We start from the raw sequence: 13539 nt of genomic DNA, 5'->3' as shown, positions 1-13539 counted from the left end.
TTGTTCCGGTGCTAGCCAGCTCCGTCAATCACTCCTGAGTTCCATCATTCACTCCTGGGCTGCAGTCACCTATCCGGACCCGTTTCACTGCCTACGCGGAGCCCCACCGGGCCTTCACAACTGGACTGCCGACGTTATCTACCTGAAGGAGATCCGGCTGGCTCCTCTGTCGCGACGTTACCTGAACGCCCATCTGCGGCCCGCTAACCGTTAGCTGTCTTACCGGCTGCTATCTGAATAGACAATCGGACAATTTATTTATTTTTATTATTATTATGTTTTCTTCTCGGGCCTCTATAACTATATCTATTGTTCTTATTTTTGTTGTTGTTGTATGATTTGGATTAATCCCCTCTACCTCACGGAACCCCACTAATCTACTGACCGAACGCAAGAGGTGGCTAACAACAGACTCCATCCTATGCTAGCTTGCTACCGGTTGGCTTGGCTAGCTGTCTAAATCGCCGTGACCCTCAACCAACCTCTCCACTCACTGGACCCTTTTGATCACTCGACTAAGCATGCCTCTCCTTAATGTCAATATGTCTTGTCCATTGCTGTTCTGGTTAGTGTTTATTGGCTTATTTCACTGTAGAGCCTCTAGTCCTGCTCACTATACCTTATCCAACCTATTAGTTCCACCACCCACACATGCAATGACATCTCCTGGTTTCAATGATGTTTCTAGAGACAATATCTCTCTCTTCATCACTCAATACCTAGGTTTACCTCCACTGTATTCACATCCTACCTTACCTTTGTCTGTACATTATACCTTGATGCTATTTTATCGCCCCCAGAAACCTCCTTTTACTCTCTGTTCCAGACGTTCTAGACAACCAATTCTTATTGCTTTTAGTCGCACCCTTATTCTACTCCTCCTATGTTCCTCTGGCGATGTAGAGGTGAATCCAGGCCCTGCAGTGCCTAGCTCCACTCCTATTCCCCAGGCGCTCTCTTTTGACGACTTCTGTAACCGTAATAGCCTTGGTTTCATGCATGTTAACATTAGAAGCCTCCTCCCTAAGTTTGTTCTATTCACTGCTTTAGCACACTCTGCCAACCCGGATGTTCTAGCTGTGTCTGAATCCTGGCTTAGGAAGACCACCAAAAATTCAGACATTTTAATTCCAAACTACAACATTTTCAGACAAGATAGAACTGCCAAAGGGGGCGGTGTTGCAATCTACTGCAAAGATAGCCTGCAGAGTTCTGTCCTACTATCCAGGTCTGTACCCAAACAATTTGAACTTCTACTTTTAAAAATCCACCTCTCTAAAAACAAGTCTCTCACCGTTGCCGCCTGCTATAGACCACCCTCTGCCCCCAGCTGTGCTCTGGACACCATATGTGAACTGATTGCCCCCCATCTATCTTCAGAGCTCGTGCTGCTAGGCGACCTAAACTGGAACATGCTTAACACCCCAGCCATCCTACAATCTAAACTTGATGCCCTCAATCTCACACAAATTATCAATGAACCTACCAGGTACCTCCCCAAAGCCTTAAACATGGGCACCCTCATAGATATCATCCTAACCAACTTCCCCTCTAAATACACCTCTGCTGTCTTCAACCAATATCTCAGCGATCACTGCCTCATTGCCTGCATCCGTAATGAGTCAGCGGTCAAACAACCTCCTCTCATCACTGTAAAACGCTCCCTGAAACACTTCAGCGAGCAGGCCTTTCTAATCGACCTGGCCGGGGTATCCTGGAAGGATATTGACCTCATCCCGTCAGTAGAGGATGCCTGGATATTTTTTAAAAATGCCTTCCTAACCATCTTAAATAAACATGCCCCATTCAAGAAATTTAGAACCAGGAACAGATATAGCCCTTGGTTCTCCCCAGACCTGACTGCCCTTAACCAACACAAAAACATCCTATGGCGTTCTGCATTAGCATCGAACAGCCCCCGTGATATGCAGCTGTTCAGGGAAGCTAGAAACCATTATACACAGGCAGTTAGAAAAGCCAAGGCTAGCTTTTTCAAGCAGAAATTTGCTTCTTGCAACACTAACTCAAAAAAGTTCTGGGACACTGTAAAGTCCATGGAGAATAAGAACACCTCCTCCCAGCTGCTCACTGCACTGAAGATAGGAAACACTGTCACCACTGATAAATCCACCATAATTGAAAATTTCAATAAGCATTTTTCTACTGCTGGCCATGCTTTCCACCTGGCTACTCCTACCCCTGTCAACAGCACTGCACCCCCAACAGCAACTCGCCCAAGCCTTCCCCATTTCTCCTTCTCCCAAATCCATTCAGCTGATGTTCTGAAAGAGCTGCAAAATCTGGACCCATACAAATCAGCCGGGCTAGACAATCTGGACCCTTTCTTTCTAAAATTATCTGCCGAAATTGTTGCCACCCCTATTACTAGCCTGTTCAACCTCTCTTTCGTGTCGTCTGAGATTCCCAAAGATTGGAAAGCAGCTGCGGTCATCCCCCTCTTCAAAAGGGGGGACACTCTTGACCCAAACTGCTACAGACCTATATCTATCCTACCATGCCTTTCTAAGGTCTTCGAAAGCCAAGTCAACAAACAGATTACCGACCATTTTGAATCTCACCATACCTTCTCTGCTATGCAATCTGGTTTCAGAGCTGGTCATGGGTGCACCTCAGCCACGCTCAAGGTCCTAAACGATATCTTAACCGCCATCGATAAGAAACATTACTGTGCAGCCGTATTCATTGATCTGGCCAAGGCTTTCGACTCTGTCAATCACCACATCCTCATCGGCAGACTCAACAGCCTTGGTTTCTCAAATGATTGCCTCGCCTGGTTCACCAACTACTTCTCTGATAGATTTCAGTGTGTCAAATCGGAGGGTCTGTTGTCCGGACCTCTGGCAGTCTCTATGGGGGTGCCACAGGGTTCAATTCTTGGACCGACTCTCTTCTCTGTATACATCAATGAGGTCGCTCTTGCTGCTGGTGAGTCTCTGATCCACCTCTACGCAGACGACACCATTCTGTATACTTCCGGCCCTTCTTTGGACACTGTGTTAACAACCCTCCAGGCAAGCTTCAATGCCATACAACTCTCCTTCCGTGGCCTCCAATTGCTCTTAAATACAAGTAAAACTAAATGCATGCTCTTCAACCGATCGCTATCTGCACCTACCCGCCTGTCCAACATCACTACTCTGGACGGCTCTGACTTAGAATACGTGGACAACTACAAATACTTAGGTGTCTGGTTAGACTGTAAACTCTCCTTCCAGACCCATATCAAACATCTCCAATCCAAAGTTAAATCTAGAATTGGCTTCCTATTTCGCAACAAAGCATCCTTCACTCATGCTGCCAAACATACCCTTGTAAAACTGACCATCCTACCAATCCTCGACTTTGGCGATGTAATTTACAAAATAGCCTCCAATACCCTACTCAACAAATTGGATGCAGTCTATCACAGTGCAATCCGTTTTGTCACCAAAGCCCCATATACTACCCACCATTGCGACCTGTACGCTCTCGTTGGCTGGCCCTCGCTTCATACTCGTCGCCAAACCCACTGGCTCCATGTCATCTACAAGACCCTGCTAGGTAAAGTCCCCCCTTATCTCAGCTTGCTGGTCACCATAGCATCTCCCACCTGTAGCACACGCTCCAGCAGGTATATCTCTCTAGTCACCCCCAAAACCAATTCTTTCTTTGGCCGCCTCTCTTTCCAGTTCTCTGCTGCCAATGACTGGAACGAACTACAAAAATCTCTGAAACTGGAAACACTTATCTCCCTCACTAGCTTTAAGCACCAACTGTCAGAGCAGCTCACAGATTACTGCACCTGTACATAGCCCACCTATAATTTAGCCCTATCAACTACCTCTTTCCCAACTGTATTTAATTAAGTTATTTATTTTGCTCCTTTGCACCCCATTATTTTTATTTCTACTTTGCACATTCTTCCATTGCAAAACTACCATTCCAGTGTTTTACTTGCTATATTGTATTTACCTTGCCACCAAGGCCTTTTTTGCCTTTACCTCCCTTCTCACCTCATTTGCTCACATTGTATATAGACTTGTTTATACTTTATTATTGACTGTATGTTTGTTTTACTCCATGTGTAACTCTGTGTTGTTGTATCTGTCGAACTGCTTTGCTTTATCTTGGCCAGGTCGCAATTGTAAATGAGAACTTGTTCTCAACTTGCCTACCTGGTTAAATAAAGGTAAAATAAATAAATAAAATAAAAATCCTTGTATTTGCAGACCTATGTAACATAGCCTTCTATTTCTAAAGTGGTTATTAGATTGGAAAGTCATAATTTAGGCAAAAAAAATAAGACTGTTTGCAAAAAAGTGTTCAGTGCCGCGCGTAGTGGCTTAGTAGGCTATAGGCCTATGTTTCTTCTCCTATGCACAGGAAAATGTTGGCATTTTAAACACACTTCCTTCAATTCTACTACACTTTATATGACTGGAGACATTAGCAGAATCTTTTTTAATATGACAAAAATGACAAGGTAGCCTACTCTGCTGACACTGACAAACAGACCAATAAAAAACGATGTCTGACAAGGCCTGGTATTTCGGGATTTTAGGGGCAGGGCCATTTGGCCTTCAAGAGGTGCCCAATTTGCCAATCTGCTAGTCAAATTGATTTGAAAACTGAAAAACGCTAGCTGTTGTGTTAACGTGTTAAGAAAAACATAAGTGTATGTAAATACATAATTAATTAGCCTACATGTCAAAGTGTAGGTGATACCCTATGCGTATTGGCCACAGTCTGTCATGTCCAGACCAATGCTGACAGGAGGGAGGTGCCAGAGAATGTAGCAGGCTAAACTCATTGTTCATCGGAATTCAATAAGAATGGAGCACGCCGATGTATCCGTGTTGCATTTTCTGTTAAGATGAGTTGCCATAAGCGAAATGTGATTTCTGTCATTCTGTGAACCGTGGGTGGACGCCCTAATCATGTTACACAACCAATGCATATTTGAATATTACCCAAAGGAAAACCCTGTCCGTGTTTAAATGCTCCCATGGCTGGAGGTCTAATGGTCAGGATGTCTCGCGCCCCACTCTGAGCTGCGCAGGAGGCGTGACGGGGACACACTCATTAGATAGGTGCCGCTAAGGACCAAAGGGCTGTAGTCACGCTTCTAGCAGGGGGGTGTGGAAGAAAAATAAGTGTGTGTGTGTGAATGGACCGAGAGACAAAATAAAGGTCTTTAGAGGAAAGTGAATGTCAGACACCTAGCTTTTTTCCTTCACCAGACTCTACTCTCCTCTATATTGGTTTTAATAAGATGCTTCTAGTTTTGAGTTGGTTCTGAGGCCCTCAGGTCTCAGACATGTCATTTTACCAGAGCACGGCTCTGCATACCAATCCCATTGAGGTTGAGCTTGATTATGACTTATAACATGTAATATGAAACAACTGAACAACTACTGAGCCATTAGATTTCAATTAGACTTTCCTGTTTGTTCAATCGGGTGAATAAACCCAAGCGTCTGATTTGATATTTCATTGTACCTTTGAATATTTGCGTTTTTTTTGTCTAAAGGACTATGAAACTAAAAGTGGCAGATACGACCTTGGCAAATGAAACCAGTTTCTCTCGTGACACATGATATTCCACTGTGTGTTAAGTGTGTGTGTGTGTGTGTGTGTGTGTGTGTGTTTTGTCTGTTCTAGGAATATGAAACTAACAGTAGCAGAGATGGACCTGGCCACAGTCCCCCGTCTCCCAGACAGAGTGTGAGGAAGAATCTGGACTTTGAACCCCTCTCCACCACAGCACTTATACTGGAGGACCGCCCTGCGTATGTACCACACACACACACACACACACACACTGGAGGACCACCCTGTGTCCGTACCTCACACCTACACACACACCCACGTGTATGCACAGAAACACACTTATACACTGGAGGACTGCGCTGCGTAAGTAACACACACACACACACACACCAAGAACAGAGCAGTCTATCACTGAGGCAGGAAGGAGTTAGCGGCGTTTCTTCTGAGTCATGGATCCGAATGGCTTTTCCCTTTTGTTGTACTGAGTACATATGGGATTGACTGTCTAGCCATGATCAATATGAGACCAGCCCAGCTCTCTCCCTGATCTCTGCCGTGCTGCCCTCAGGGTGGGTGTCTTGGATGGGTCGCTCTCTTTCCTTTTTCTCATACACACAGTATACAAAACCATTGCCCTTTCCATGATATACACTGACCAGGTGAGGCTATGATACCCTATTGATGTAATTTGTTAAGCCCACTTCTATCAGTGTAGATGAGGAGGAGACGGGTTAAAGTAGTATTTTTAAGCATTAAGACAATTGAGACATGTATTGTGTATGTATGCCATTCAGAGGGTGAAAGGGCAAGACAAAATATTTAAGTGCCTTTTGAACGGGGTATGGTAGTAGGTGCAAGGTGCACCGGTTTGTGTCAAGAACTGCATCGCTGCTGGGTTTTTCACGTTCAACAGTTTCCTATGTGTTCGGAGGTTTTTAAACCACCCGATGGTTTAAATCCGTCAATATAATCGACAACTATAATCAGACAGCAAGCGATATGAATCAGAGAGTGGGGTGCCGCCTGACCCACTAGTTGGTCAGAAGGTTCAAATCAACGTTTCATATCGTGGTGTTAGATGTACTGTAGATCGAATTGCAACCAAGAAATGTTTTTCCCTACTATGGGTCATATTAGCGAGCTATCCCAGGGTAAAAACACTTTTTTTTAAAAATCCGTTCCGTACCTTTGGCGAAGGGAAAGGATGTCAGAAGATCTTCTAGTTTCAGTTACAGCACAATGAAAAATGTCATTACCGCCTACTCAGAAATTATGATATGATAGGTTGATTTGAACCTGACCAACTTGTCTGATTCATATCGCTTGATTTCTGGTGAGTGTTCTCGATTATATCGACTGATTTGGTTCTATATGGGGTGATTTAAACAACTAATTGACCTACATTCATTCTATTATTTTAATTCCATTCGTTTCGTTTTTTTTCTCCCTGTGCTCTCAATGTGTACTTTCTCTAGAGAGAAATCAGAGAAAATCAGAAAAATCAAGCCCGAACTGTGCAATGTAGTAGGGAGTTGGAGTTTCCAACAGGCCAATTTTCTACATAGTTTAGTGCAGAAAATGTGGTAAATAACTACAACGACTATAATCTATTGCACGCCTACTTGTCTGTAGAGGGAGAGAAGAGACAAAAGAATGCACGATATAGAGGATATAGAGCAGCTTGTGAAAGTATTCACCCCCCTTGGTATTTTTCCTATTTTGTTGCCTAACAACCTGGAATTAAAATTGATTTTTAGGGGGGGGGTTTATCATTTGATTTACACAACATGCCTACCATTTTGAAGGTGCAAAACATGTTTTATTGTGAAACAAACAGGAAATGAGACCAAAAAATAGAACTTGAGTGTGCATAACTATTACCCCCCCACCAAAGTCAATACTTTGTAGAGCCTTTTGCAGCAGTTACAGCTGCAAGTCTCTTGGGGTATGTCTCTATTAGCTTGGCAAATCTAGCCACTAGGATCCTTGCCAATTCTTCAAGGCAAAACTGCTCCAGCTCCTTCAAGTGTGATGGATTCTGCTGGTGTACAGCAATATTTAAGTCATACCACAGATTATCAATTGGATTGAGGTCTGGGCTTTGACTAGGCCATTCCAAGACATTTAAATGTTTCCCCTTAAACCACTCGAGTGTTGCTTTAGCAGTATGCTTAGGGTCATTGTCCTTCTGGAAGGTGAACCCTTGTCTCAGTCTCTGGATAGACTGAAACAGGTTTCCCTCACGTTTTCCCTGTATTTAGCACCATCCATCATTCCTTCAATTCTGACCAGTTTGCAAGTCCCTGCCGATGGAAAAACATCCCCACAGCATGATGCTGCCACCACCATACTTCACTGTGGGGATGGTGTTCTCAGGGTGATGAGAGGTGTTGGGTTTGCACCAGACATAGCATTTTCCTTGATGGCCAAAAAGCTCAATTTTAGTCTCATCTGACCAGTGTACCTTCTTCAATATGTTTGGGGAGTCTCCCACATGCCTTTTGGCAAATCAATTTATAACATTTTTGACATGCGTTTTTCTGGATTTTTTTGTTGTTATTCTGTCTCTCACTGTTCAAATAAACCTACCATTGAAATTATAGACTGATCATTTCTTTGTCAGTGGGCAAATGGATAAAATCAGCAGGAGATCAAATACGTTTTTCCCTCACTGTAGGGGGTTTAGGGATGGAAGAACAAAAACCATATAGTGACTATCAAATGTTTTACAGAAAATATTCCGTTCACAATTCAAAACAGTTACAGCCACCGTGTCAGACTCATCAAACTCTGATACTTATATTATGGTCAGTGCTTGCAAGATCCCCTGATCCACTGTTAATGACAGTACAGCATCCGTCTTCAGGATTAGCTTCCTGGCAAGACCCATGGAATGTTCTTCTCAATTGATAAAGTAACTATGCTCAAAATGTGGTGCCGCCTGTCCGTCCGGAATAAAAAGCAGCCACTGTTCTCGGATGTCTTCATTCTTCTGAAAATAGTGTAACGTTAAATTAACACTATGACATCCAGTACCCTGCACAGTGTGCTTTTTCCGGTATGCTGGTAAGTAGCTTGCTTGCTTTAAGTCATAAGACAAATGAAAAAGGGTTAGTTACCAGCCATGTTCTACTCGAGCAATCTTACTGTTTGTAAGCAAAGCCCTGTGATGCGTACATGTGGTGACAGTTTTAAGGCGTTACCACTGCTTGACTTGAGTACCGGCACTTAAAATGTTCTACTGCTTGAACTCCTGTTCCTCTTTATAGAGTATTAGGTCAACAGTATTGTGGAGCTCCTGCACCTAAATATGAACTGTGCCGGCACCCAAAATGAGTACCGGTACCTATTTCTGTCTGAGTAAAGCACTGGGCATTACATATTTTAATTAGTTAAAATTACATGACGTTACATAATGATGGAAGTAATGCCTGTCTCCTGAATCCAAGCGTTTGACATTGGGGGAGGGGACCAGTAACTTTATGATCAACTTTGTCAATTTACCAGCAACAGTCATTTCTAATACTTGGGTCAATCTATTGTGAATAGGTTTAGTCTAAATATCATCCAATTTGATGAAAAACATGATTTTCACTCTTCGGGTCCGTTTTAAGAAAAATTATCGGAACTTAAATTGTAAACCGTGATTATTTTGTAATAATCAAACGAAAACCAAACCGACCTCAAGAAGCACTAGTCGCTCAGCACTATTCCTTTACATACCCCCCCCCCCCCTCTCTCTCTGTCTCTCAAACTGCAGTGCAGCAGGACCATGTAGAGAGAACCTATTAGCAGCGCTCTGGCTCTGTCTCTCTCTCACACTCACACATATACCAGCCTAGCCCAAATGGTTTCCTAACTTATATGAGAGGTGGTCTAGGTACAGTTGATAGTAGAGAGAGGCTACTGAAAGTTTAATGCCCCTCTCTTTCTTTACGCCACAGTGAAGACTGTGTTTGTGGCTGTAATCCTGTAGAATATTTAGAGGTGCAAGTGTAAGGTGGTGTCTGTGCCAAAATGGTGGTAGAAGTGTGTGGTCTCTCTCTCCCTTTCCACACCCCTCACTCATTTTCATTGCCTTTCTTCTCCTCTAAATACCCCACCATTAATAATGTGAGGGATCATGTTCAAACCTCACACTCACTCACCCACATTCACTCTCTGGGATGTGTTGTGTTGCAGTAACCTGCCAGCCAAGCCTGCAGAGGAGGCACAGAAACACAGACAACAGTATGAGGAGATGGTGGCCCAGGCGAAGAAGAGAGGTGTGTATTTATATGTATTCATCTGGATCATATCCGGCCATTTAAAAAAAAAAAATGATATTCCCTCACCCTCATTGCTCTTAAAAATCCTTCTTTCTGTCTTGACCACTCATAGTCAAAATAAATGTAATGCGTTTCTAACTTTCCATCTTTTTAGTTTACACAGGCAGCCAATTCTGATATTTTGCCCAATTACTGGTAAAATTAGCTGATTTGTAGAAAATAATCAGAATTGGGCTGCCTGTGTAAACGCAGCCTTAAATACTTTTATAATAGCTACTGTCCATCGTGAAAACTGACTTTTTCAACCATGACATCTTTACAGATCAGCATTCTGAGAAGGATACTACAGTATATAATGGTGACAAACGGTGCATTCATAACGTATTCAGACCACTTGACTTTTTCCACATTTTGTTACGTTACAGCCTTAATCTAAAAAGGATGAAAACGTTTTTTCCTTCATCAATCTACACACAATACCCTATAATGACAAGGCAAAAACTGGGCCACTCAAGGACATTCAGAGACTTGTCCACTCCTGCATTGTCTTAGCTGTGTGCCTAGGGTCGTTGTCCTGTTGGAAGGTAATACCTTCGCCCCAGTCTGAGGTCCTGAACGCTCTTGAGCATGTTTTCATCAAGGATCTCTCTGACTAGTCTCCCAGTCCCTGCCTCTGAAAAACATCCCCACAGCATGATGTTGCCACCACCATGCTTCACCATAGGGGTGGTGCCAAATTTCCTCCAGACATAACGCTTGGCATTCAGGCCAAAGAGTTCAATCTTGGTTTCATCAGACCAGAGAATATTTTTTCTCATTGTCAGAGTCCTTTAGGTTCCTTCTGCAAACTTCAAGCGGGCTGTCATGTGCTTTTTACTGAGGAGTGGCTTCCGTCTGGCCACTCTACCATAAAGGCCTGATTGGTGGAGTGCTGAAGAGATGGTTGTCCTTCTGGAAAGTTCTCCCATTTCCACAGAGTGACCATCGGCTTCTCAGTTTCATCGGATTGCTCAGTTTTGCCAGGCGGCCAGCTCTAGGAAGAGTCTTGGTGGTTCCAAACTTCTTCCATTTAAAAATGGAGGCCACTGTGTTCTTGGGGACCTTCAATGCTGCAGAAATGTTTTGGTACCTTTCCCAGAAAATTTTGAAAAAGCTTTTTTGGCTTTGTTATTAAGGGGTATTGTGTGTAGATTGATGAGGGGGGGGGTGGGGTCTGAATATGTGGAAAAAAGGAAGGGGTCTGAATACTTTCCGAATGCACTGTAATTCTTACAGTTGAAGTCGGAAGTTTACATACACTTAGGTCATTAAAACTCGCTTTTCAACCACTCCACAAATGTTTATAGAGAGATTATTTAACTTATTATTCACTGTATCACAATTCCAGTGGGTCAGAAGTTTACACACAGTAAGTTCACTGTGCCTTTAAACAGCTTGAAAATTCCCGAAAATTATGTCATGGCTTTAGAAGCTTCTGATAGGCTAATTGACATAATTTGAGTCAATTGGGGGTGTATCTGTGGATGTATTTCAAGGCCTACCTTCAAACTCAGTGCCTCTTTGCTTGACATCATGGGAAAATCAGAAGAAAGCAGCCAAGACCTCAGAAAACAAATTGTAGACCTCCACAAGTCTGGTTCATCCTTGGGAGCAATTTCCAAACACCTGAAGTTACCACGTTCATCTGTACAAACAATAGTATGCAAGTATTAACACCAAGGGAACACGCAGCCGTCATACCGCTCAGGAAGGAGACGCGTTCTGTCTCCTAGAGATGAACGTACTTTGGTGCGAAAAGTGCAAATCAATCCCAGAACAACAACAAAGGACCTTTTGAAGATGCTGGAGGAAACCGGTACAAAAGTATCTATATCGGCAGTAAAACAAGTCCTATATCGACATAACCTGAAAGGCCTCTCAGCAAGGAAGAAGCCACTGCTCAAAAAACGCCGTAAAAAATGCCAGACTACGGTTTGCAACTGCACATGGGGACAAAGATCATACTTTTGGAGAAATATCCTCTGGTCTGATGAAACAAAAATAGAACTGTTTGGGCATGACCATCGTTATGTTTAGAGGAAAAAGGGGGAGGCTTGCAAGCCGAAGAACACCATCCCAACCGTGAAGCACGGGGGTGGCAGCATCATGTTGTGGGGGTGCTTTGCTGCAGGAGGGACTGGTGCACTTCACAAAATAGATGGCATCATGAGGGAGGAAAATGATGTGGATATATTGAAGCAACATCTCAAGACATCAGTCAGTTAAAGCTTGGTCGCAAATGGGTCTTCCAAATGGACAATGACCCCAAGCATACTTCCAAAGTTGTGGCAAAATGGTGTATGTAAACTACCGACTTCAACTGTATATGGTAATATCTTAATTCGAATGTATAGTATAAAGCTGATGTACTCATCCAATGTGACTTACTGTCTTGCGTGCAATATATTATTATTTTTTACATATGGATGGTCCTGGGAATCAGACCAATTATCCTGGTGTTGCAAGCACCATGTTGTACCAATTGAGCTACAGAGGACCACATATTTCTATTATATGGTTGTCTAACACTGTCTCTCTTCCCTCCCTCTGTAGAGCTCAAGGAGGCCCAGAAGAGGAGGAAGCAACTGGAGGACAGGTGCAAGCTGGAGGAGAGCATCGGCAACGCCGCCCAGACCTGGAACCAGGAGATTCTGCCCAACTGGAGTGCCATGTGTACGTCTCGGCGGGTCAGGGAGCTCTGGTGGCAGGGCGTTCCCCCAAGTGTCAGGGGCAAGGTCTGGAGCCTGGCGGTGGGCAACGAGCTCAACATCACCCACGGTAAGACACACCTCTCACTGTAGACTGCGTTGAATTATACACCTCACATCACATAACACACACCGGGGGGGGGGGGGTGTGAAGTAAAGAGAGGACTTATAATACTGTAAATATCTAAGGATGAGATGCAGGTCTCAGTGCTAGAGGCGTCACAACAGACACCCTGGTTCGAATCTAGGCTGTATCATAAGATATTAACTAACAATTAACCAAAATAAAAGGAATTTAGCCGTATTGATTTTGCTGTTTATGTTTGAGCAAAAAAACACATTGGCCATGCATGGCAAAATGCATAGAATTGCAGGAAATTAACTTTAAAAATGCAAACCGCCAAGATGGGGGGGCACTAAAAAGTTTTCTCAAATTCAGCCCAGCGCTGAAACCAAGGGCCATTGATCTACATGTATACCTCAACAGAATATGAATGCGTTCATCTATTGCTCTGGCAAATAATCAGAGGTGTACTACAGATTCAGACACTCTCAGAGGACAGTGGAAGTTGATAGGAACGCTTATTTATTGTTATACAAACCGACTCTTTGGCCTTCCCGCCAGAGTTCTACAGAAAGAAAAAAAAATAATGAGGATTTCAATCGGAATTGACCATCTGAGTTTCTCGCTGCTGTTCCACAGTCTCGATCTATCCATGGCCGTGTGGGCGACGCATGGCTGGTGCTAGTTAGGGTTCCTAATGCAGAGACGATATCGGTCTGTGAAGTCTCCTGTTCTTCCATAAAGAGCCGAATACCAGTATACCAACTTTGCTAACGTCATCACAATGAGGCCTGGTCTGTGTCCAAAATGGCCATGGTCTATTATGTAGAAATATCTCATTACACAGATTCAATTACTCCTCACTAGAGGGCAACGCCAGGTCTAGGAGAAGGTCAGTAGATAAGCACAG

The 13539-nt window shown here is 43.5% G+C and overlaps 1 protein-coding gene across 7 annotated transcripts in view; it reads left to right on the top strand.

Moving 5' to 3' along the window:
- Positions 1–13539, top strand: part of LOC110531883 (TBC1 domain family member 14) — a 70940-nt gene that overhangs the window by 47455 nt on the left and 9946 nt on the right. For all 7 annotated transcript variants that reach the window (XM_036987787.2, XM_090184074.1, XM_021615359.3 and 4 more), the window contains 3 exons: positions 5662–5789; positions 9733–9815; positions 12411–12635. In XM_036987787.2, coding sequence (XP_036843682.2) covers positions 5662–5789; positions 9733–9815; positions 12411–12635 — 436 coding nt within the window. The remainder of the gene's footprint in view (positions 1–5661; positions 5790–9732; positions 9816–12410; positions 12636–13539) is intronic.

This window comes from Oncorhynchus mykiss, chromosome 9 (assembly GCF_057628025.1).
Source record: "Oncorhynchus mykiss isolate SJ-2025 chromosome 9, ASM5762802v1, whole genome shotgun sequence".
Lineage (NCBI taxonomy): Eukaryota > Metazoa > Chordata > Actinopteri > Salmoniformes > Salmonidae > Oncorhynchus > Oncorhynchus mykiss.
Note: the sequence above shows the minus strand (reverse complement) of the source record. Positions and strands in the feature narration are given on the sequence as shown.